The sequence below is a fragment of the Pongo abelii genome, chromosome 2, assembly GCF_028885655.2.
Source record: "Pongo abelii isolate AG06213 chromosome 2, NHGRI_mPonAbe1-v2.0_pri, whole genome shotgun sequence".
NCBI lineage: Eukaryota > Metazoa > Chordata > Mammalia > Primates > Hominidae > Pongo > Pongo abelii.
Genome location: NC_085928.1, coordinates 203,718,460 through 203,740,866, shown reverse-complemented (window position 1 = coordinate 203,740,866; position 22,407 = coordinate 203,718,460). Strand labels below are relative to the sequence as shown.

The 22,407-nt window shown below is 36.5% G+C and overlaps 1 protein-coding gene across 4 annotated transcripts in view; it reads right to left on the bottom strand.

Annotated features, from left to right (window-relative positions):
- Positions 1–2,030: 2,030 nt before the first annotated feature.
- Positions 2,031–22,407, bottom strand: part of OPA1 (OPA1 mitochondrial dynamin like GTPase) — a 101,978-nt gene continuing 81,601 nt past the window's right edge. For 3 of the 4 annotated variants that reach the window (XM_024244046.3, XM_024244044.3, XM_024244047.3), the window contains 2 exons: positions 4,950–5,024; positions 2,355–2,479 (listed from right to left, as the gene is read on the bottom strand). In XM_024244046.3, coding sequence (XP_024099814.2) covers positions 4,960–5,024 — 65 coding nt within the window. In that variant the 3' untranslated portion in view covers positions 2,355–2,479; positions 4,950–4,959. 4 annotated transcript variants of the gene reach the window in all.

The following is a 22,407-nucleotide window of genomic DNA, read 5'->3' as shown; positions in this document are numbered from 1 at the left end:
CCATGTTCCCTACTTATTTTTATACCATTCATTTGCATTTGGAGGCTGAATAATTTGCGGAAAGAAGTCTGCCAGGAAAAAACTGTGGACAATGGGAATACAAAGAGGGCAATATCATAAACTACTAGAAAGGCTGATTGTTCCACCCGCAACTATAGCACAGTGGGTTAAACGGGGAAGCTGCAAGGGCCACTTATTTCGTGCTGTGCACTGCCTAGGTACACTGATTTTTAAAATTGAAGTCCTAGCCAAATTAAATTTGGATATCATCCATTTACAGTTGTTCAGTCTTCCATACAGAGCTTTGTCCACTCCACTCTTTGCAAATTCTGACATAAAAACAAATGATTCTGTGGCTAGTTTGAATTTAACTTCTGTATATTTAATATCTTTTTGTTTAAATTTGAATCATTTCTGACTTTTGAACTACAGACACAAGACACAGGGTTTACTGGAGACTGAATTTTATTTTCTTTCAATAACATCTGCAGTTGATAAATACCTAGCTTTCAAGGAAAAATAAAGCATGCTTAGGATGAGATCAGCTAAAAAGAAGAAAAAAAAACCCATGAAAGAAGCCACATTACTGTGGGACATGGGGAGGGCGTCAGGACTCTCATGTGGGACTTTTAGTAATATTGTTATCATCTATTCACATACGTTACAATACTGATCTCCTCAAAGAAATGAAGATCTCCCTCCACCTCTTTTTAAAACTTACACAAACGGATGTGATAACAGTAGTGACTAATATTAGCCTTTTCCTTGGGAGAAATCTGTGGAAATACAGCTGAAGGTATTTCTTCCTCTCTATAGTTGACAGAAGTAAATAAATATGGTCCTGTTTTATTCTTTAGAAATAGATGTGTAGTTGTAATTGTTATGCTTTACAACTGCAGAAATATTCATTAACATGCATTAATCTGTAAGCACTGGTTAGAGGGGTGTACCCAGTAAGGTCATCTCCTAATCTGTGTATAGAACATAATAGCGCTCTCCTCCCTTTCTATTTACTCCTGTCCCTAGACCTAAAAGAAATAAAAAAAGTTCCTGACTATGCATCTACCAGCGCATCTGTGCTGCTTAAAGCTGGACCTACTTTTCTTATCAAACAGTATAAAACAAACATACACTGAATTCCTGGTTTCAGAAGTATTTTTTCATATCCTCAACTGAGCATACCAAGTGTTACATCTTGAGGGATCACAACGAAGCATGCATTGATGTAAAACAATAAAATGGGGAGTAGCAATGGGGCTGTTACCAAAAAGCAATTCCAAGAAAATAAGATTTAGCAAACTGTAAAATAAAAAACATCACACAATGGACACTTTTATTAACAAAGTAAAGGCTTAGTGAAAAGGCAGCAAATGAGATAGACATTTTAAGTAAAGAAAGCATTTCTTTGCTTGAATGTCCTTTAGCCAATTAAAAAATACTTATTTAAAACACATGAAAATGTTGTGAAGGTAATATTGTAATTAAATTGCAATAAATTAAACTAAATTTTTCTTTATTCAGCTAAGAGGGGGATGGTCAACATTACTTTAATTGTTGAAATAATTTCTATTCAAAATAGTCTTATGAAAGAAAGCCTTTTTCTGATGCCTAGTTGAAATGTTTGATAATATTCTAAATGAAATTAGTCAATTGATTATCCTTAATCTTCCTCATCCTGTGTCATAATCCAGTAGCTCTGTCAACAGGAAAAAAAACACTATTAACAGAAAGCCTAACGTAAGTATACAACATCTAAAATAAATCAATTTCAAATGGATATAGAGAGTGAGAAAACAGCAACTGAATCAAATAGGTAAGCTGGTACTGACTTAGCTTCCAAGGCAAATTTCTTTGCTGGCTATGAAGGGTTGAAATTTCTTTCACTGAATGTACACTGAATTGTTACAATCCAAATTAACCTGTTTTAGGGATTCTTCTGTTACCCACTTTTCTTTCATGTGGTGAATATAAACTGAATTATCATGGTCAAATAGTTTCTGGGAATAGAATACTACAGACACACACAATGATTTAGCAGGCTACTGTGATTTTATATACAATTGATAACTTTAAAAAATTGCTGTAGAAGTTTTATTTCAAAACACCTAGCATTGTATTTCTGGAAAAGAAACTGACATTGAGCAACCTCAGTTAATCCATTAAACTAGTGCCACCACAAATAAGACAACAAACAGGAACAAGTTTCTTATCTTCAAGGACTGAACCTTATGGCCATACCAATTATATTATTCTGATTTGTCACGTTAGTACAACAAAATAGGATGTTAATCCATTACCACTGTTCTTCCATTCGAAAGGCAGCTGATGGTTAAAGCGCCCGTAACACACATCAATTATTTTTATCCCATGACTTTATTGTATGTTTAGAAAGGTGGAACAGCAGAAGAAAAAGAGGTGGACAAAAGACATTGATGTTTTTGTTCTTCAGATGTATGCAGAGCTGATTATGAGTACGATTCTGTAAAAATAAACCCATTTAACAAACTGAGGTCAGGGGAGATAAATGCAAAATTTCTAAACAAAGTTTATTACTGCATGATCATAACAATGTTGAAGCCTAACTGCTTACCTTTGCTAGTTTTACTAAACTTAAATAGTCTATCACCTACCTAACAATATTGGCATAAGTTTTTTATCAAACATAAGTTAAAAGCATATACTAAAATTAATTGAAGAATCTGTGTATGACTGTATAGCATATAAACATCTTCAGCAAATATCAGAATAACAATTAATTAGGAATCCTATGTGTTAAAACTATACTTGAGAAAGTATTCTTTAGGGTCCTTGGTAACTTTTATAAAATGGTCAGAATGAAGCAAGGTTACTATTCTGCCAGATTTATTCTTTTAAATGCATCTGCAGGGTACAAAACAGATCATCTGTCCAGATCACAAGATACTCTGTAAAAGTTCACAGTCTTAAGTCACAAGGGTTGAAAAGGGTCTTAGAGACTAGACAGGTAGCAGCAACAGCAACTCTGGATGTCACACTGATCAGCTGAGGGGAGAGACACCATTATGTAAAACACTGGATGGCTTTCAGCTTCCTCATTTTGTTAAAAAAACAGAAATACAGCTTGTATTTTTAATGTGGCTTCTGGGGCTTTCATCACTTCTTCCCCGCAAAGCACATACAGATCGGTAAAGAAAACTATCATGTAAGCTCTGGTGCTAAAGGGCAGATTAAGAAGGTACTAAAGATGTTTATTTCTAATAGTAAGTATTCATGGCAACTATCATTATTAGGGTGATACTGTAACACTTAATGGTTTTAAAATAAAATATTCATACACAAAAGATGTAGAAAACATTTATCAACATGGACACTTATAAAACACAAAAATTATGTTTAGCTTGTGTTAAAGATGATTATGCATTTTTGTATATTTCCATATATCTGTCTTAACTTTTTTTTTGAGACAAGAGTCTCGCTCTGTCACCCAGGCTGGAATGCAATGGCATGATTTCTGCTTACTGCAACCACTGCCTTCCAGGTTCAAGTGATTCTCCTGACTCAGGCTCCCAAGTAGCTGGGATTACAGGCATGTGCCAGCACGCCTGGGAAATTTTTGTATTTTTATTAGAGACGGGGTTTCACCATGTTGGTCAGGCTGGTCTCCAACTCCTGACCTCAAGTGATCTGCCCACCTCGGTCTCCCTAAGTGCTGGGATGACAGGAGTGAGCCACCGCACTGGCCTGTCTTAACTTACTAAAGAAACAAATGAAATAAAGTTACAAAGCTTTATTTTCAAGTTTTCTAGGTCTTGTTTCTCTCCTCCTTTGCTGGCACACTGTTCCGAATGATGTACCATGGAAGTTGTACTTCCCTTTCCACCCTGCTTTCTCAAATACATTTTCCTGACACAAAAGTAGGTAGTTTGGTTTAAGAGCCTTTTCTGAACTGACCTGAACCGAGTGTAGCTAGGGAGGGAACCTTTTACACTTCTACTCTTTCTAGTTCTGAGCCTGCTGCAGGCTGTCTGTAGGGTAAGGCTCACAGACAAAAGTGACAAAATATTTGAAGTGATAAAACTTAACTACAGCATTTTTCTTTCCTCAACTTCTCTTATAAAAGCAAATGCCAGCCTGGACAACAGGGTGAAACCCCATCTCTACAAAAAATTAAAGAAATTAGCTGGGCATGGTGGCATGAGCCTGTGGCCCCAGTTCCTTGAGAGGCTGATGTGGGCGGACTGCTTGAGCCCAGGAGGTTGAGGCTGCAGTGAACAGTGATTGCACCACTGCACTCCAGCCTGGGTGACAGAGCGAGGTCTCCTCTCAAGCAAGTGACTTACTGATTAAAATTCTTCAGCAACAATTAATTGATTAGGCTACTAAGAAAAAGTCCTTAAATATGTATTTTATTAGGAACATACCTCTAATGCCAGAAAGCAGAATCAGACAAGAAAGTAAATTTGAGGAGTACTAAATTCTAAGGCTATATAAATTAAGTAGGAAAAACACTTATCTAAATGTTTTTAAACAAAAGAGAGAAGGATTAAGAACAACTATTAAAATTTTAATTAAGTCAAACAGAAAACTTTGTAAGTTAAATATTTAACATACACATCATTATTGATAGACTATAGGCAAGAGGAATAAAGTAATGTCAACTACAGCTCAATTCTTTACACCTAGAAAATGAGTCACCTGCAATATTATACAATATCTTAGCTCTGTGTTCACCTTTGTTCTATTCAAAATGAGTTCTAGAGGATGTTTTTAGTTCAGCCAGAAGGCAATCAAGTTATTTAAAGCAACATTATACAAATGAAATTCGGAAGCTAGTTTCAGAGATTCATGCCATTGAAATTACAGCACAAGTGACAAGCAGGATGTAAGTGAAGCAGAATGATATAAACTATTAAGAAAAGTGTAATTTTGTATTTAGTCAGCACCAATACAGTTAGAGAATTTTTACTCACTTAATATAATTTATTTCTCCTGATGAAGAGCTTCAATGAAAGCATCAAGTTTTTCTTGAATTTCTCTAACTTTCTCTGTGGAGATAAACAAAAACATTCATTTTTCAAAGGTATCACAAATCAGGAGATAATTATTTACTAAATGGTTGGTATACTTAACTATTTGTGGGAAAAAGAAAAATATGAGTCTCACCATACCACCTTTTACCCAAATAAAGTCCAGATGGATTATAGCAGTACGTCTCAGACATTTTTTGGAAGTGGGAGGAGAGACTGACTTGACCCCTTTGAGGATCTAATAACAACTCTGGACTCTTAACATGGAAAAAAGCATGTATTAAGTACAATTACGTAGAGAATTTTAAGGAATTCTCAGATTCTCTGAAGCCTAATTAAGAACCCACAGTTACTAATGTCTGGATCATAGGAAAATATAAAACAATGAAACCATTTTAGAAAACTATGAGAAAATAGAGGTGGCCTTAGACTGGGAAATGACTTTTTAAATATAAAGTAATAAGAGTTACAAAGGAAAAAATCAATCAATATGGCCATATTGAAATGTATACTTTTATTTATATGTCATAAAATTAAAAGACAAAGGAAGCTGTGGGAGATGCTTGCAACAAACATGAGAAGTGCAATGATGCTGTAAAAAACACATACAAAAAAGTACTTTGCCAGCTATAAATAAGTTTAAAAATACCAGAGCCACTAGAGGTAGATTTACATTATTTATTTTAGGTTTTCATGTTTATAGACTCCCAAATGAAATATATACTCTCTGAAATGTAGATTTCCTCCACAAATGTGGACTACTCACAGTACATGCCAATCCCCTATTAAAAGTGGAAAAGTCATGATCTATACTACTTCACATGCACCTCCTATTTTATTTTATATTCTGAGATGGGGGTCCTACTCTGTCGCCCAGATTGGAGTGCAGTGGCGTTAACAGGGCTTACTGCAGCCTCAACCTCCTGAGCTCAAGTGATCCTCCCGCCTTGGCCTCCCACGTAGCTAAGACCACAGGCATGTGCCACCACGCCTGGCTAAGCTTTTATTTTTAATTTTTTTGTGGAGATAGGATCTCACTTTGTTGCCCAGGCTGGTCCTGAACACCTGGGCTCAAGTGATCCTCCTGCCTTGGCCTCCCAAAGTCCTGGGATTACAGGTGTGAGCCACTGTGCCTGGCCTCCTATTTTAAAACATAGGTTATAGTAAGCATGATAAATATTTTTGTCCTTTTAATGTAATTTAACATATTAGTGGAAATGATCAATTAAGGTGGGTTGGCTGGTTCAAAGTGAGTGACCTAGAAGCAAAACTGGCAAGCATTCTACTTTCTCTATGTAGGAAAACCATGTAAGATGCATTTAATATCTGACATTTATATCTTTTATATTTAAAAGTAAATAATCTGCAATTGAAGATATAAGTATTCCTTTTTACTAGCGAGGCAGCATTAGTGATGAGTACCCAAGAAAATGAAGAATTGTCCTTTTTATGAATTCTTATTAGCATTGCAGGAATTCAAAAAAGCCTACCACGGTTGGATATAAAGAACATAACATTTTCATATTCTTTTTCCAGTAATTTATTCTTTTCATATTATTTTTCCAGTAATTTAAAACTTCTAGGTCTCGCTATGTTGCCTAGGCTAGACTCAGACTCCTGGGCTCAATTGATCCTGCTGTCTCAGCTTCCTGAGTAGCTGAGACTACAGGTGAGTGCCACTATGCCTGGCAGAAGCACTTCTTATTCTAGGCATTAGATTCAGACTGATATAAAATCTGTGTGTGTGTGGGATGGGGGGGAAGTCCAATTGTTTTAATCAAGCTATGTATTGAGAAAATATGATAATAATTATTATGAAGGCAGCATTAACCCCTTATATATATAAAATTAAACTAGAGAAACTTAAAAAATCCTAACCCATCTCTTAGAAGTTGAGTCTCAATTTTTTGGTAGGCTGACTTCCATTTTTTAAACAGCAGACAAACCAGTAAATTTTCTTGCTTTCCCAAAATAAGGCCACATTCTTAGTTTTAAAATTAATTCATCTAGTTGCTTAGAAACAGCTTAACCTATTTTTTTTTCAGTGAATGTAAGAAAGTTTCACATCAGTTCATCAGTTGAAGGATTTTTAAAAAGTAGGGAGGTTAGGAGAAAGACATTTTCTAAATTGTTACCTAGAATCCTGGAAATGAATGTGGTCTTAAAAATAATCATCTAACTTAAATCACACAACACATGGGAATCTCAAACAGGTGCTTCTCTCCACATTTCATTGAGAAATATTTCTACTTGGGAATACTGTACTGTATGAAGAGAAGAAATCCAACTCCATTTGATACACGATTTGAGTACAATAAGGCAGTGCATGGCCAGGTCTACCCATCCTTTTGCCCTACCGGTGACCCCCATCCTAAGCTGGACGGACTACTGCAGTGAGGTGGTACAGTAGCCTCACTCCCTACAAGAGACTACTCAGAGCAAGATCCAATTGGATTGAAAGATACCAAGAGCCACTCTGATGCAGGTGTCTCACTTTGTAAGGTCTAAATGAAAATCAGATTTTTCTAAAATTAACAGGTAAGCAGTTTTTTTCCTAAATAAAAGCAAAAAGACTATTTAATGTACTTTAATATGAAAACCACAAAATGAAAAAATGCTGCATTTCCCTTAAATATTTACGATTAGAATATCAGGACACAGTACTACCATGCCTTGAAACCACAGGAATAACAAAGGACACTTAACTAAGTTACCAGAAGTAACAGGGGCAGGAGGTGTGAACGGAGGGGAGACTGGAGGAGAGTGTTAAAAGAGCAATTATGATAAATGTATCCTTTAAACATTAACTAAAAAACATTTATTTCTTTGTTCTTTCACTTTTACAATGCACTTCATAAAGTGATATGAGGACACAGATGATATCCTATCTTTGAGAAGCATTCCTGGCTTACTCTGCTATGATGTATCTACTATGTATTTCCAAATTTGGCGTTTCATTTGGTTCTCATACAACCTTGCAGGTATCAATGCTAAATATGAGGACATTAAAGCCTGGAGAGTTAGCCTTGCCTACACTTCTCTGATTAAGAAACACACACTGCATCTGCTACCATGTTTGTTTGACGCAGAGTCTTGCACTGTCACCCAGGAGTGCAGTGATGCAAACATGGCTCACTATAGCCTCAACCTCCAGGCTCAAGCGATTCTCCCACTTCAGCCTCCCAAGTAGCTGGGACCACAGGCATGCAGCACCACACCTGGCTAATTTTTAAAAAATTTTTTTTGTCAAGATGGGGGTCTCACTATGTTGCCCAGGCTGGTCTCGAAATCTTGGCTTCAAGCAATCCTCCCCACTCGGTTTCACAAACTGCTGGAATTACAGGGCGTGAGCTACTACACCCAGTCTGCTACCATGTGTTAACTCATAATAACAAAGTAAAGTCATAGTGACAAAGTAAATGCTGTTATTTTAAGTCTATTTGGTCTTTTTTAAGTATTACCTTTGACTTAAAATAAGACGCATTTCAGGGAGAATCGCTTGAACCCGGGAGGTGGAGGTTGCAGTGAGCTAAGATTGTGTCACTGCACTCCAGCCCGGCGACATAGTGAGACTCCGTCTCAAAAAAAAAAAAAGAAAAAGAAAAAGAAAAAAAGACGCATTTCAGTAAAAATCAGGGAGCAAAATAGTTACTGACACCTCCTAAGTGGTCTATGCCTAAGGATGACCAGACAGTACATAATATGCTATCATATTCTGATGAAAATGATGCCCTCTTGAGGAGACTAAATTGACGCACACTTGGAGAAGCCCTTGGAGAACAATATAGGAGTACAAAATGGGTCCAAAAATGCTCAGCATCTTCAGTGTCTAGAACAAGGCCTGATCACTGTGTACAGTCATTCAATGATAAACAAAGTTGCCCAAAATATGGCACAGGAAATAAGGGCTGTGGTTTTCAAAGGGAAAAACTAACTTAGCCGGCTTCATGAATACTACACTAGTGATCAAGAGGGAGGAAGACAGGATCAGAAGAGCTAGAGCAAGCCTGGGAACAGGAGGCAAGATACACATAGATAATGAAAGTCAAGGAAAGCTGGTGGCTCACACCTGAACCAGACAAGCAACACAGAACAGGATACTTGGGTCCAAAAACACAAGTGGGAAAAAAAATCCCTTCACCTTAATGGTTGCATCTTATTATCAAGGCTGAAAGATGCTGGCTATGTATACATATTCACTTGCAGCTTTAGAAACTACATTCTGATTTCTTGCTTTTCAAGGAAGCTACATTACAAATAATAAGCAGAATTATTTCTCATAAATTCATTCATTTTAAATTTTGATACAAGTTTCCAAGAATGTCTGTATACTAACTGTGCCATCTGGCTGCACAGAAAACCAAGTTATCCATAAACAATGAAGCTGAATGTTGGCAACAAAAACTTCCTACTTTCTGACCCTTCAAATTAATGCTTCAGTATCACAGTGCTTTCAAATTTCAAAAATATTATTGTAACTATTTCACCATTTGAAATTGCTTTGTCTCAGAAATATGTGTATGGATCAGCATGACTAATTATAAAGCAAACTCATATTTCCATTAAATATTTGAATTAAATATTCACAAATAAAGAATAAAATTTGTGATTTACTTGGTAAATTAAACCAACTCAGGAAGGGATTAACAAACTGCTATTTCTGTTATACAGAAATAGCTATTTCTACATGTAGTGAATACTGAGTCTACTTTCCATTTATCCAATGTTTACTTAAAAGATGAGCTATTTCAAACATCAATTCACTGTGCTTCTTGATTGAGTCATGAATATTCCCATAATCCCCAACTCATAAACCGTCTCAGTGAATGAAGTTCCTTCTCTTTTTTCTTTTCTTCAGCTGACTTGACACCCATTCATGTTTTGGGTCTTTTTATCTCTACATGAAATGATACTGCTACTCTCATTTTCTTTTTGGGTCTTCTGATACTTGCTCTAAAAGTCTCAAATATAGACTAATCTGTAATTAGGTTTTGAATACACTGTGAATACCAAAAGGCCAAACCCGGGAGAAGGTTCACTTCAGTGGTTAATAACAGTTTAGAACAGGAACAAAGAACCACACACAAAACACTAACACATGCCCTGAAATAAACCTTTTAAAACTTTTGATGTTTTTAAAGAAAGCAAGCTGCCAACTTACTAATGCAGTGTACTTTAAGCAAACCACACATCCAAAGATCCAAATGTACCTTAATAGAACTGTTTTATAACATGCTGCATAAGCACTTTGTGTTAAGCTTTAAGACACCCTCTAAGTGAGATTCTACTGTAAAAAGCTATTCACTATAGTACTGAAAAGTAAAGGAACGCTTCTTATTATGTAATATATATTGTTCATGAAAAGGTTTGCTTTTTATTAAACTACACTATATACTTGCCCTTTAGAAGTTCAGTTTTTAAATGAATCTAGGGTGTGGGGGAAACAAAAAAAGGAAAAAAACATAAAGAGACTACACTCAAGATTCTCGAAACTGTAGCTAAAATCTTAGAGTTAGCACAAGAAAAAAGGTGCATCTTTTAGATGAAAGGTTAAACCAAACAGACAGACAAAGGAATATGATTAAATCTAGTGCTTATCTTCTGCATCTTAGTTCTGTAGATTTTTTCCTTGAAATAGGCATGATTATTTTTTAACACTCAATGAAGACAAACAGAATACTCCTGCATGTTACAGAAGAAGGAGGCATCAATTCACACGTCCAGGAAAACTGTTAAAGACTGGTACAGTACTTTGAAAGCTAAGGTTCCCAGATTTCTGGGGCCTGTAAAGGCTGGGTTAGTTTCACTACTTCAAAAACTCAAATGGAAATCTTCATTTGGACTAGATACCCACCCCCTCTCCTAACAACTCCTTCCTTATACTGATTAGGAACTCTAACTGGTGGCTGTACTTCTAAGAGAAGAATGTACCTGCACTGCTGTAGACAACATCTTCTGTAATGTGCACTTCACGTGATTAATAATGAAAGAAACATTTGATGAAAAATTTTTTTAAGAATCTCTAGTCTAACACCTTTAATAATCTATGGGGCAGTTATTTTATATGATTTTTATAAAGCAGAGAACATGTTGTAATGTATCATTTAAAATATATGACAATGTGGTATTTCCCACTAACCTCATAACTGCATAAGTCACAGTCCTAGCTTTACCTATAAAATGAAGGAATCTGTCAAGGAGAATTCAAAGTCCACACTAATTTAAAACTTATGATTAAAATGTATTGTTCTAATTCATTATATAACTTCATCTTTACATTTTTTATTCCTTAGTATCTTTTTATTTATTGGATATTAATCCTCTAGTAAAATATGTAACCACAAATTGCCATATCATTCTCACGGGGCTTCATAATTCATTTTGGAAACATCATTTTTATAATGTATTTTTTCTGAGCATTAATGTGGAGAACAGCAAGGACTGCTTGTGTAAATTCTCTACTTACCAAAAAGTTTGTCATTTAAAATCACTCGGCCCAGCATAGCACTGCTTGCTATGTAATAGATGTCCATGAATATTCATGCATTCATAGTTGAGTGATCTGACTTAAACAATACTTAATCATTAAAGGTGATTATTTAAAAAATTGCTATTTTGTGACCCCCATAAAGCATAATTTAGAAAGAAAGCAACCTTAAGAAAGTCTGTGAGGTAAATTACAACTTATGCCTGCTGAATATATAAAAAGCTCCATAGCAATTTGTTGATAAATTCAGCTTTTTTTTTTTTTTTCTGAGATGGAGTCTCGCTCTGTCGCCCAGGCTGGAGTGCAGTGGCGCGATATCGGCTCACTGCAACCTCTGCCTCCTGGTTTCAAACGATTCTTCTGCCTCAGCCTCCAGAGTAGCTGGGACTACAGGCACGCATCACCATGCCTGGCCAATTTTTTTGTACTTTTAGTAGTGATGGGGTTTCACCATATTGGCCAGGCTGGTCTCGAACTCCTGACCTCGTGATCCACCCGCCTCGGCCTCCCAGTGTGCTGGGATTACAGGCGTGAGCCACCACGCCTGGTCAGATAAATTCAGCTTTTTAAAAAATAAACTCTTATAACACAAGCATTTCTACCAGGCTCCTTTTGGCTAGTACAATTAAAACGTCTTCAAATACTTTCTATATATTTTAAGGCCTATTCCCCAAAAGGCTTCAGTGTGAACATGCATTAGCCTTATACTTAGGCTTTTATACTTGTTAGACCACTCAACTTTCTTAAGTGGATGGCAATCCTAATTTCAGCTCAGTTATAATGATTATGGCTCTGACTTAACTAATAAAAAAAGTAGTACTTGGCTGGGCGCAGTGGCTCACGCCCGTAATCTCAGCACTTTGGGAGGCCGAGGCAGGTGGATCACATGAGGTCAGGAGTTCAAGATCACCCTGGCCAACATGGCGAAAACCCATCTCTACTAAAAATACAAAAATTAGCCGGGCGTGGTGGCGGGCGCCTGTAATCCCAGCTACTTGGGACGCTGAGGCAGGAGAATCACTTGAATCCAGGAGGCGGAGGTTGCAGTGAGCCAAGATCATGCCACTGCACTCCAGCCTGGGTGACAGAGTGAGACTCTGTCTCAAAAAAAAAGAAAAAAAAAAAAAAGGTAGTACCATTCCAGGTGCTTGTCAATGTCAATGAGTGTAAAATCTTGAAGTTCTGGCTACTTGATATGTACTAAAAGGATCAGCTGCAAAAAGAAATAATATTTATGGGAGACCGTATGGAGGACATACAGTTCATCTATTTCTCTGGATGCTATGTATTTTATCTTCAGATAAGCCAAACCAAATAGCTGTATGTTTGGACAGCACCATATTTTCCCTAGAACTGCGCATGTTAGCCTACATGAGAAACATTACAATAAAGGGCCTCATGATATTCATGATCATATGTAGCCATTAGATTCATTATATCATCTAACTCAGTGTCCACTTTAAGGGAAATTTTTCTCAGTTGTGCGTACCAAGAGGACCCATGCTTCTCCTAAGCAACTGCTGTGTTGTTGTCTGATGGCCACCATGAATGATGGAATGACCTCTGCTTTCCATTTTGTAACTGCCAGCCAACAGGAAATTGAGGGCTAAATTTGCAGCTTACCTCTAGCAAAGTCCTGGCATACTTTGGAGATATGCAAGTTTGGTTCTAGACTGCCACAATAAAGCGTATATCACAATAAAGTGAGTCACATAAGGTTTTTTGGTTTTCCAGTGCATTTAAGTTACGTTTACAGTATACTGTAATATATTGTGTAATAGCGTTATGTCTAAAAAGACAATGTACATACCTTATTTAAAAATACTTTATTGCTAACAAATGCTAAGGATCATCTGAGTCTTCAGCAAGTCATAATCTTTTTGCTGGTGGAGGGTCTGGTCCTGACGTTGATGGCTACTGACTGATCAGGGTGGGGGTTGTTGCAGGTTAGGGTGGCTATGGCACTTTCTTAAAATAAGACAATTGTAGTTTGCTGCACTGATTGATTCTTCCTTTCATGAAAGATTTCACAGTAGGATGTGATGCTTTCTGATAGCATTTTACCCACAATAGGTAATTTTGGGTAAATTTTACCCAAATTTACTCAAATTTTTCTTCTTTAAAAATTGGGAGACTATCTTCTCAAACCCTGCAGCTGCTTTATCTACTAAGTTTATGTAATATTCTAAATCCTTTACTGCCATTTCAACAACGTTCACAGCATCTTCACCAGGAACAGATTCCATCTCAAGAAACCACTTTCTTCAAACTGAGACTGCCAAAAAAAAAAAAAAAGAAAAAAGAAACCACTTTCTTTGCTTGTCCATAAAAAGCAACTTTTCATCTGTTCAAGTTTTATCATATTACAAGAGAACTAATTCTAGTTCTATTGCTGTCTTTACCATATCTGCAGTTACTTCCTCCTCTTAAGTCCCAAACTCTTCAAAGTCATCCATGAGGGCTGGAATGAACTTCTTCCAAACTGTTAATGGTGACATTTTGACCTCCTCCCATGAATCCTGAATGGTCTTAACAGCATCTAAAATGGGGAGTCCTTTCCAGAAGCTTTTCCTTTTTTTTTCCCCTAAATCCATCAGAGGAATCACTATCTATGGCAGCTAGGGCCTTAAGACACGTATTTTTAAAATAATAAAGACTTCAAGGTTGAAAGTGTTCCTTGATCCATGGGCTGCAGAATGGATGTTGTGCTAGCAGGCACAAAAACAACATTAATCTCCTTGTACATCTCCCTCAGAACCCTTGCTTGACCAGATGCATTGTCAATGAGTAGTAATATTTTGAAAGAAAACTTTTCTGAGCAGATCTCAAGAGTTACAATATTCAGTAAACCATGCTGTAAACAGATGTGCTGTCATCCAGGCTTTTTGTTCCACTTTTAGAAAACAAGCAGGGTAGACTTAGCATAATCCTTAAGGGCCCTAGGATTTTCAGAATGGTAAATTCTTTCAGTTGGCTTCAACTTAAAGGCACCTGCTGCATTGGCACCCAAAAGGAGGGATAGCCTCTCCTTCGAAGCCTCGAAGCTGGGCATTGACTTCTTTCTAGCTATTAAATTACTAGATGGCATTGTCTTCCAATAGATGGCTATTTCATCTGCATCAAGAATCTGTTGTTTAGCATAACCACCTTCATCAATTATCTTAGTTAGATATTCTTGATAACTTGCTGCAGCTGCTGTATCAGCACCTTGCACTTTCATGTTGCAGAAATGGCTTTTTTCCTCTTAAACCTTATGAACCAACCTTTGCCAGCTTCAAATTTTATTCTGCAGCTCCCTCACCTCTCTCAGCTTTCGGAGAATTGAATAGAGTTAGGGACTTGCTCTGGATTAGGTTTTAGCTTAAGGGAATGTTATGGCTGGTTTGATCTTCTATCCAGACCAGTAAAACTTTCTGTGTCTCAGGCAATAAGGCTGTTCTGCTTTATCATTCGTGTGTTCACTGGAATAACACTTTTAATTTCCTTCAAGAACTTTTCTTTTGCATTCACAATTTGGCTAATGGCCCATTTTGGCTTTCAACAAACCTCCTTTACTAAGCTTAATCATTTCTATTTGTTGATTTAAAGTGAGATATGGCACTCTTTCTTTCACTTGAACATGTACAGGCCACTGCAGGGTTATTAGCTGGCCAAATTTCAATATTGTTGTGTCCTACGGAATAGGGAGGCCCTGAAGAGGAGGAAAGAGACAGGGAATGTCTAGTTGGTGGAACAGCCAGAAGACACACGTTTACTGATTAAGTTCACGGACTAATATGGGCACAGTTAGTGGTACCCAAAACAGCTACAATACAAACATCAAAGATCACTGATGATAGATCACCATGACAGACAGAATAATAATGGAAAAATTTGAAATATTGCAAGAATTACCAAAATGTGACAGTGACATGAGGTGAGCACATGCTGTTGGGAAAATAGTGCCAACAGGCTTGTTCAATGCAGCATTGCCACAAAACTTCTATTGTTAAAAATGCAATAACACTGAAGTGCAATAAAGTGACATGCAATAAAATGAGGTCTGCCTGTATGGAGAACCCTTGAGCATGCATTTTGAGGGGGCACCAATTCTACCTTAAGGTTTACTTTATTTCACTTGCCTGGATTTTCCTTTTCAACCCAAATTTTTCACTTAAGTAGTTTTCTCTTTTGCGTAGGATATATGTAAGCTGCCTCAAATTCCTTTTGGAATATGCCAGGGAATTAATAAACAAACTAACAAGCTAGTCCATAGAAGATATATTATTAGCCAGCTGATTCACATAATACACCACAATATTCTAAAAGTGGTCTCTGTATACTGGTAATAGTTTTTAAATCAGTAATTTAAGAACATTCTGCAGGGCCATGGAGGGACAATACTTGTTACGTAAAACCTCGCAGAAATAATTTCTGCATGGGAGAAAAAGTAAATTATTTTTATTTCTGCTGAATTCTTAGAAAACCCAATGATATCAATATCTATTCCTATAATACTTTCAGCAACAGAAGTAAAAGCATAAATGTTCATGGGATTTATGATCATCTTTTTAAATGTAAAAAATGAATAGATTTTACCATAAGATTACAATGATTTACTCTGAAATATTTTACTTTTGTATCCAATATATAAGACGCTTCACACTTAAATTATCACAAAAAACTTAAAAAGTTATTTTATATGTTAACTCATTAATGATACATTGCTTTGTTTTCTCAAAAAAGAGTTACATTATTTCAAAATGAATACATTCATTTTGCTCCCTGACAAAAATCTAAATATCGATAATACATTTTAAAAAATATGATTTAGGCAATTAATTGGGAAGACTAAAAAAGATCAGTAAAATATTCTTAGTCAATTAAATGCTTTAAAAATTCATCTTTTTTTCTTTTTCTCTTATTCCTAAAATTGTATTTTTCCCTGATTTAGTTAGGAGGAAAGCAGAAATGTTCTAAGAAAAGGAAAACCACCCAGGCAGCCCTTAAAGAGATAGGCATCATTTATCACCTGCAAAGACAGATTTATAAGAGGGCCCCTTCTGTTCCTTTAAGACTGCAAAACAGATGGGAAGTGAATGGACAGTCAATGGGACAAGAAAACACATGGGAGGTGCTGCTGTATGCATGTTCCCAGCATAAGAAAGAGGTCAAGATTGTAACTGCATGACTGGGTCCTGGAAAGGGTCTTTCTTCAAGCTGTTACAAAGACAAACACTGTTCCTCATCCTGCTGTCAAACTGTTATAAATATTGGTTTGTCAAAAGACCTTCAGTGCTGAAGCTTTAAAAAGGAGGCATAACAGACGAATGAATCATGAGAATGATTCTTAAACAGTCAGTTCATCACAGTGATTTTAAAAGTAAAAGAAAGTATAAGATCAGAGAATATAATTCTGATTTATAAACCAAACTAAAAATTTATAAAAAAAGAAATTAAAAATCATAGGTTTTAATTAAAATTATGAATTAGGTGAGATGAAAGCAAAAACGAAATACAAGTTCCATCTCTTAAAAAAATGGTGTATTAGGATAAAGTATTATGAAACTTAGCACAAGAAGAACAGGTATTCATGTTAGGCTGATTTCAGAAGTTCTCGGTTTATCACCGAGTTTAACTTACAGAGATGCTGTTTATCACAACTGAGTGAGAATCAGGCTCAGAAAAATAAAAATAACTTCTAAACTAATTTCATTTATTCCATTAAACTGGAAAATCACCTTTAAGTCAGTTTACTTTCTATTGAAAAGAACAATCACAAAATTCAACTGGCACAGAGTATACATAGATTTATAAACCTAGAATTATCTTTTCTGAGGAATGAAAACATTATGCACCTCTTTAGGAGGCAAATTCATTGTTACAGATCCTTAACACATATTAAAAATCACATAAAAAAAGAAGCCAAATTATATGAACTTGGTTGTCTATGGTTACCACAAACACAGACCCAGAGACTAACGATGAACAGAATATCTAAACAATTCTAAAAAAAAGTCCTATCTGTAACACATATGATTAGCCCCAGCTTTGCCATACATATTTATGTAATTGGCTTAACCATTTACGTCAACGTTAATTTCTCTATCTGAACAATGGGCATAATGCCTCATATGACTTTACAAGACACACATGGACAAGCAGAAGTTTTGTAAACTGTAAAGCGCTACATAAATGTGAGGGCCAGATCCTAGAGTTTCAAGTAGGATATGGACTCCAAAGTACTAAATGATGCAGTTACATGGAAGCATTTCTTTCTTTCTTCCCTTCCTTCCTTCCTCCCTCCCTCCCTCCCTCTAAGTTTTGAAATCTTTTTTTCCCCCTTTATTTCTTCTTAAAAACAAAAACAAAAACAAAAGTGGGATCTATGTGCAGAATGTGCAGGTTTGTTATACAGGTATATGTGTGCCATGGTGGTCTGCTGCACCTAAGTCCTCTAAGTTCCCTCCTCTCACCCCCGACACCCCAACAGGCCCTGGTGTATGTTGTTCCCCTCCCTGTGTCCATGTGTTCTCAATGTTCAATTCCCACTTATGAGTGAGAACATGTGGTGTTTGGTTTTCTGTACTTGGAAGTATTTTCTAGTTCTGAATGCATGCCTGGGCCATTACTTTCTCTCAAATTTTCAGTAATCTTGGGAAAAAAACAATTTCAGTAGAAGTGAGACTCAAAGAGTTAACCTTTGTAATAGAGATTAGAGTTCACAGTAGCTACTAGACTGCATGGAAGGTTCAACTCATTAGTTTTCAGATGAGAATGACTTGAGCATCTTTGAAGAGAGAAAGGAGATATAATGAATACACAAGCACACAAAGGAAGGCCAGGTCCCAAATATAGGTATGGGATTACTGTTGAAAGGAGAGTGATTTTCAGTACATCCTATGCTACAATATGGCTTCCAGAATACTTGAACTATATAAAGTAACGGGTACCATAGGTTTCATTTTTACTAATGCTGCTTATTCCTCTTAATGAACATTTCTGAAATAAGTTTATATGAAGAAAATGAAAAAAAATTTAGCCCACTGAGCGATGGGAAATTAAAACTAGGGGCAATGACAACGAGCTGAAGATGTGTGGGTATAAGAAGCTAACCTGAGACCTCTTCATGAAAAATGTGTTCCAGAAATTATGTCCCTAGGACCACATTCAAAATTGTCTTAAACTACAGTGCTAATCTCTGGGTGGTGGCAATTATTTTTTAAAATTTTGCCATCTATAGTTTCTAATTTCCTACAATGCATATACACTAGCTCTGTCATAATAAAAAGGATGTTAAAATAAAAAAACCCTCAAATTCCAGTAGTGTACTTTGGTAAAGATCAGTCTAAAGACAGATCTGTACATATGACACAGTCTATGAAGCAGTGCCAACAAAAGGAGAGACTAAAGATAAAAAGACTTTAATTCTTGGCCCAGAAAAGAGATCTAACTGAAGTTAATACAAAACAGCAAACTTCTACTGCTCAGATCATTGAAACTAGAGGATAGATGAATGAGCTGTTCTAAGAGAAATTGAAATGAAATATTCTGTACACAGGAGGTAACAATGAAAGAATCTTAAATGGGTGATACAAGTGTGAAAACTGTGAGTTCAATAAAGATTTTGATGTATTTTCAGATGACAGATCCATGATGCACAGTTACAGGGTATGAGAATTCACTGCGAATCCCCCAACCACTGAGGATGGTATCACGATGAGCAAGGACCATGTGGTCCCATGAAATGCCCTCGGCACCACAACCAGCAGTAGGTTATTTGGGAGAATATCTGTTACTTTTAAGACAGAGCACATCGTGTATTAGCTTCATCATTTCCATGAACAGGATAATTAAGACTATAACATTTCGAAGTAATTCTGAATTGTGCTCATTGGGGGAGAAGGGCTGTGGGAGACACAGTTTAGAAATGTACAAAATAGTGAAAAATTAAAATTCTCTTCACATTTAACTAATTTCTCCAACTACCTGGAGAACTGTACTTAACAGAGGTTACCCATGTGCATCAATCCACCAATCCCTTAAGATTTCATATCTCGTTTAATTTTATTTTTTATATACTGCTGCACAGTCCAATGAATTGTTTTGTGATCAGGTTTTCAACTACTACATTCTGCTTTTTCTGTCAAATATGCAAAAACATAATTTAAAAATTAAAACACTTAAGATAAAGTTTATTCCCAACTTTAAAGGTATTAGATCACTTGAGCCCAGGAGTTCAAGGCTGCAGTGAGCCATGATCACACCACTGTACTCTAGCCTGGGCAGCAAGTGACACTCTTCCTTAAAAAAAAAAAAAAAAAAAAGAAGAAAAAGAAAAAAAAATTGTGCACTGGCCTTTTGAATACATTAAGAGTATTTTCACAATAGTATATAAGTAAAACCTACTTTAAAATGATAAATGGCAAATTCAGTCCATACATTATTGTAGAGAACATTCTTGTCTTTATTCCTAATCAGTTAAAACCTGAGTTTAAAGCAAAATAATATACTTTCTAGTAAAGTGTTAAATACCAGCAACATGTATAATATTATAGAAAAGAAAATGTTCTTTTACTCTTGTACTAATTTATCGATATTCTTCAACGGTGACTTTTTTTTTTGAGACGAGTCTTGCTCTGTCGCCCAGGCTGGAGTGCAGTGGCGCGATCTCGGCTCACCGCAAGCTCCGCCTCCCGGGTTCACGCCATTCTCCTGGCTCAGCCTCCCCAGCAGCTGGGACTACAGGCGCCCGCCACCACGCCTGGCTAATTTTTTTGTATTTTTAGTAGAGACGGGGTTTCACCGTGTTAGCCAGGATGGTCTGGATCTCCTGACCTTGTGATCCGCCCGCCTCGGCCTCCCAAAGTGCTGGGATTACAGGTGTAAGCCACCGCGCCTGGCCACAACGGTGACTTTTAAAGACACACTTAGGCCATGAAAAATGTACTTCATTCTAAAAGACCCATTTTGAGTCTCGATTTTCTCATCAATAACCTGGAAACCACACTACTCAGGTGTTGTCATGTGGAATTCTGTGTGTAAATAACTACTTCTCTAACACAGAGGACTTTCCTTGAGGATTACTTTATCTTTGTATCATCTCAGGTTTTTTTGTTTGTTTGTTCTGTTCCAACACAAAGCAGAGCCTACTTCATCTATACAGACTCAAGGTAAAAATAATTCTTCACTATCTTCCCTAGTTGCTTTAATGTGTTAACTGCCTTACTATAAAAAAAATTATTTTACAAAGCCCAGATTTTTAAAATTGCCACATTTACCATGAAAAGATGCCTTAAAGAGTTCAAGTATTGCTACCATAAAACAAATATGTTATTTATTTTGTAGTGAAGAGGAAAAAAAAATCAATGTTTCTGTCTCTCAAACATACACATTTCTACATCATATAATCATTCCAAAAAGTACTTGATTGTATTCCAATGAACTTAAAAATTCCTAATAAACATAAAAAGTTATTAAAGTTTCCCGGTGAACTGGGCAGACTGTCATTAGGAAATCATTGGTGATCTATTGATAAGTGGTTTTGATATAGATGAAAGCCAGACTGCAAGATATTAGGAAGGGAGTGGGCGGAACAGGAGTGAATGCCACAAACTCAAGCTGCTCTACAAGAGAAATGAGCAGTAACTTTCTGGCAAGACAGAGTAGAAGAAAGTTTCCTTGGGATGAAAAGAGCTAGTTCCCCACAACTTTTTAAGTCAAGAGAAGGGGGATAATGAACAGTCTGTATTACAAGATCACAATCGAACATTCAGTAAACGTGTACAGTACAATATGTAACACACGAGGTATGGGGAATTTATGAATGAACCAAATCACTTTGGCAGAAGGGATCGACCATGACAGACATGAAAATGTTTTTCTTCTTCAAATGGTTATTTTCATTGATTTACAGTTGCCTATAGTGAGAAGCCTCTATTCTGCTCAATTAAACAACACTGGCAGTATCTGAGTAAGGTTTTTAGTCACTGAAGGAAGGTAAATAAGCAGGTGGGATAAAAATACTGGGTTAGGTTGAAGTGATGATGATATAGAAGAGATGCAGTGAGAGAAGTGCATAAAAAGAAAGGGAAAAGGTTGCCTCGAGATGTGTTAAAAGCTAGGAGAGAGGAAATGGTGTTGAGAGCCCAAGAAACAGAGCAACAGTATTGAGATACGGAAGATGCTGCCGGGATGCTTCGAGTTCATGTGTTCTCTCCGGGGCACCCTGCTCTATTCTTCTTGATTGGGTGGTTTTTTCTCCTTAAAAAAAAAAAAAAATCTCCTCTGAACCTACATACCTAGAATTCTACAACTTGGTATCACCCTCTCTTCCTTTAAAATTCATTTTCTTTGGTTAAGTCTACAGAAACAAAAAGAACATACTAGTGCAGATGCAGTTCAACTTGCTCACCAAATTTTCCAAAGTGACGTTGTGTTTCAGACTCTACAAATGAATGTATGTCAATTTTATCCCAATTAATAGCATGAGAAATTGTCTTGCTATGCACTGAAAGAACTCTCTGGAGTGCCAGCTCAGGGACAGGTGGGTACATGGTAATCAGGTATGGCAAGAATCACCTGTGCAGCTTTGTCAAAATACACATGGCAGAGCCCCACCTCCACAAACAGTTTTAAACACATCACTTCCCCTTTCTACAACTTTCAGTTCCAAATTCCGAGTACAATAATCTTTCTAGGAAAATTTCCATCTCATACTACTTCGCAGACAATATTCTCATCCGTAACAACACTCAGGGGTATGGCAGGTATGGGAGAAGTGTCGGAATGTGAAGTCACTGTAGAAATTAAGTTCCAGGGTACCTTGATGTTTTCTTTTCTAAATGTGAAGAATAAAATCATTCTGCCTATCTCAGGGTTCTATTTAGCTATGTTCTGACTACTTTTTATTCATGTTTCCACATGGCATAGAGA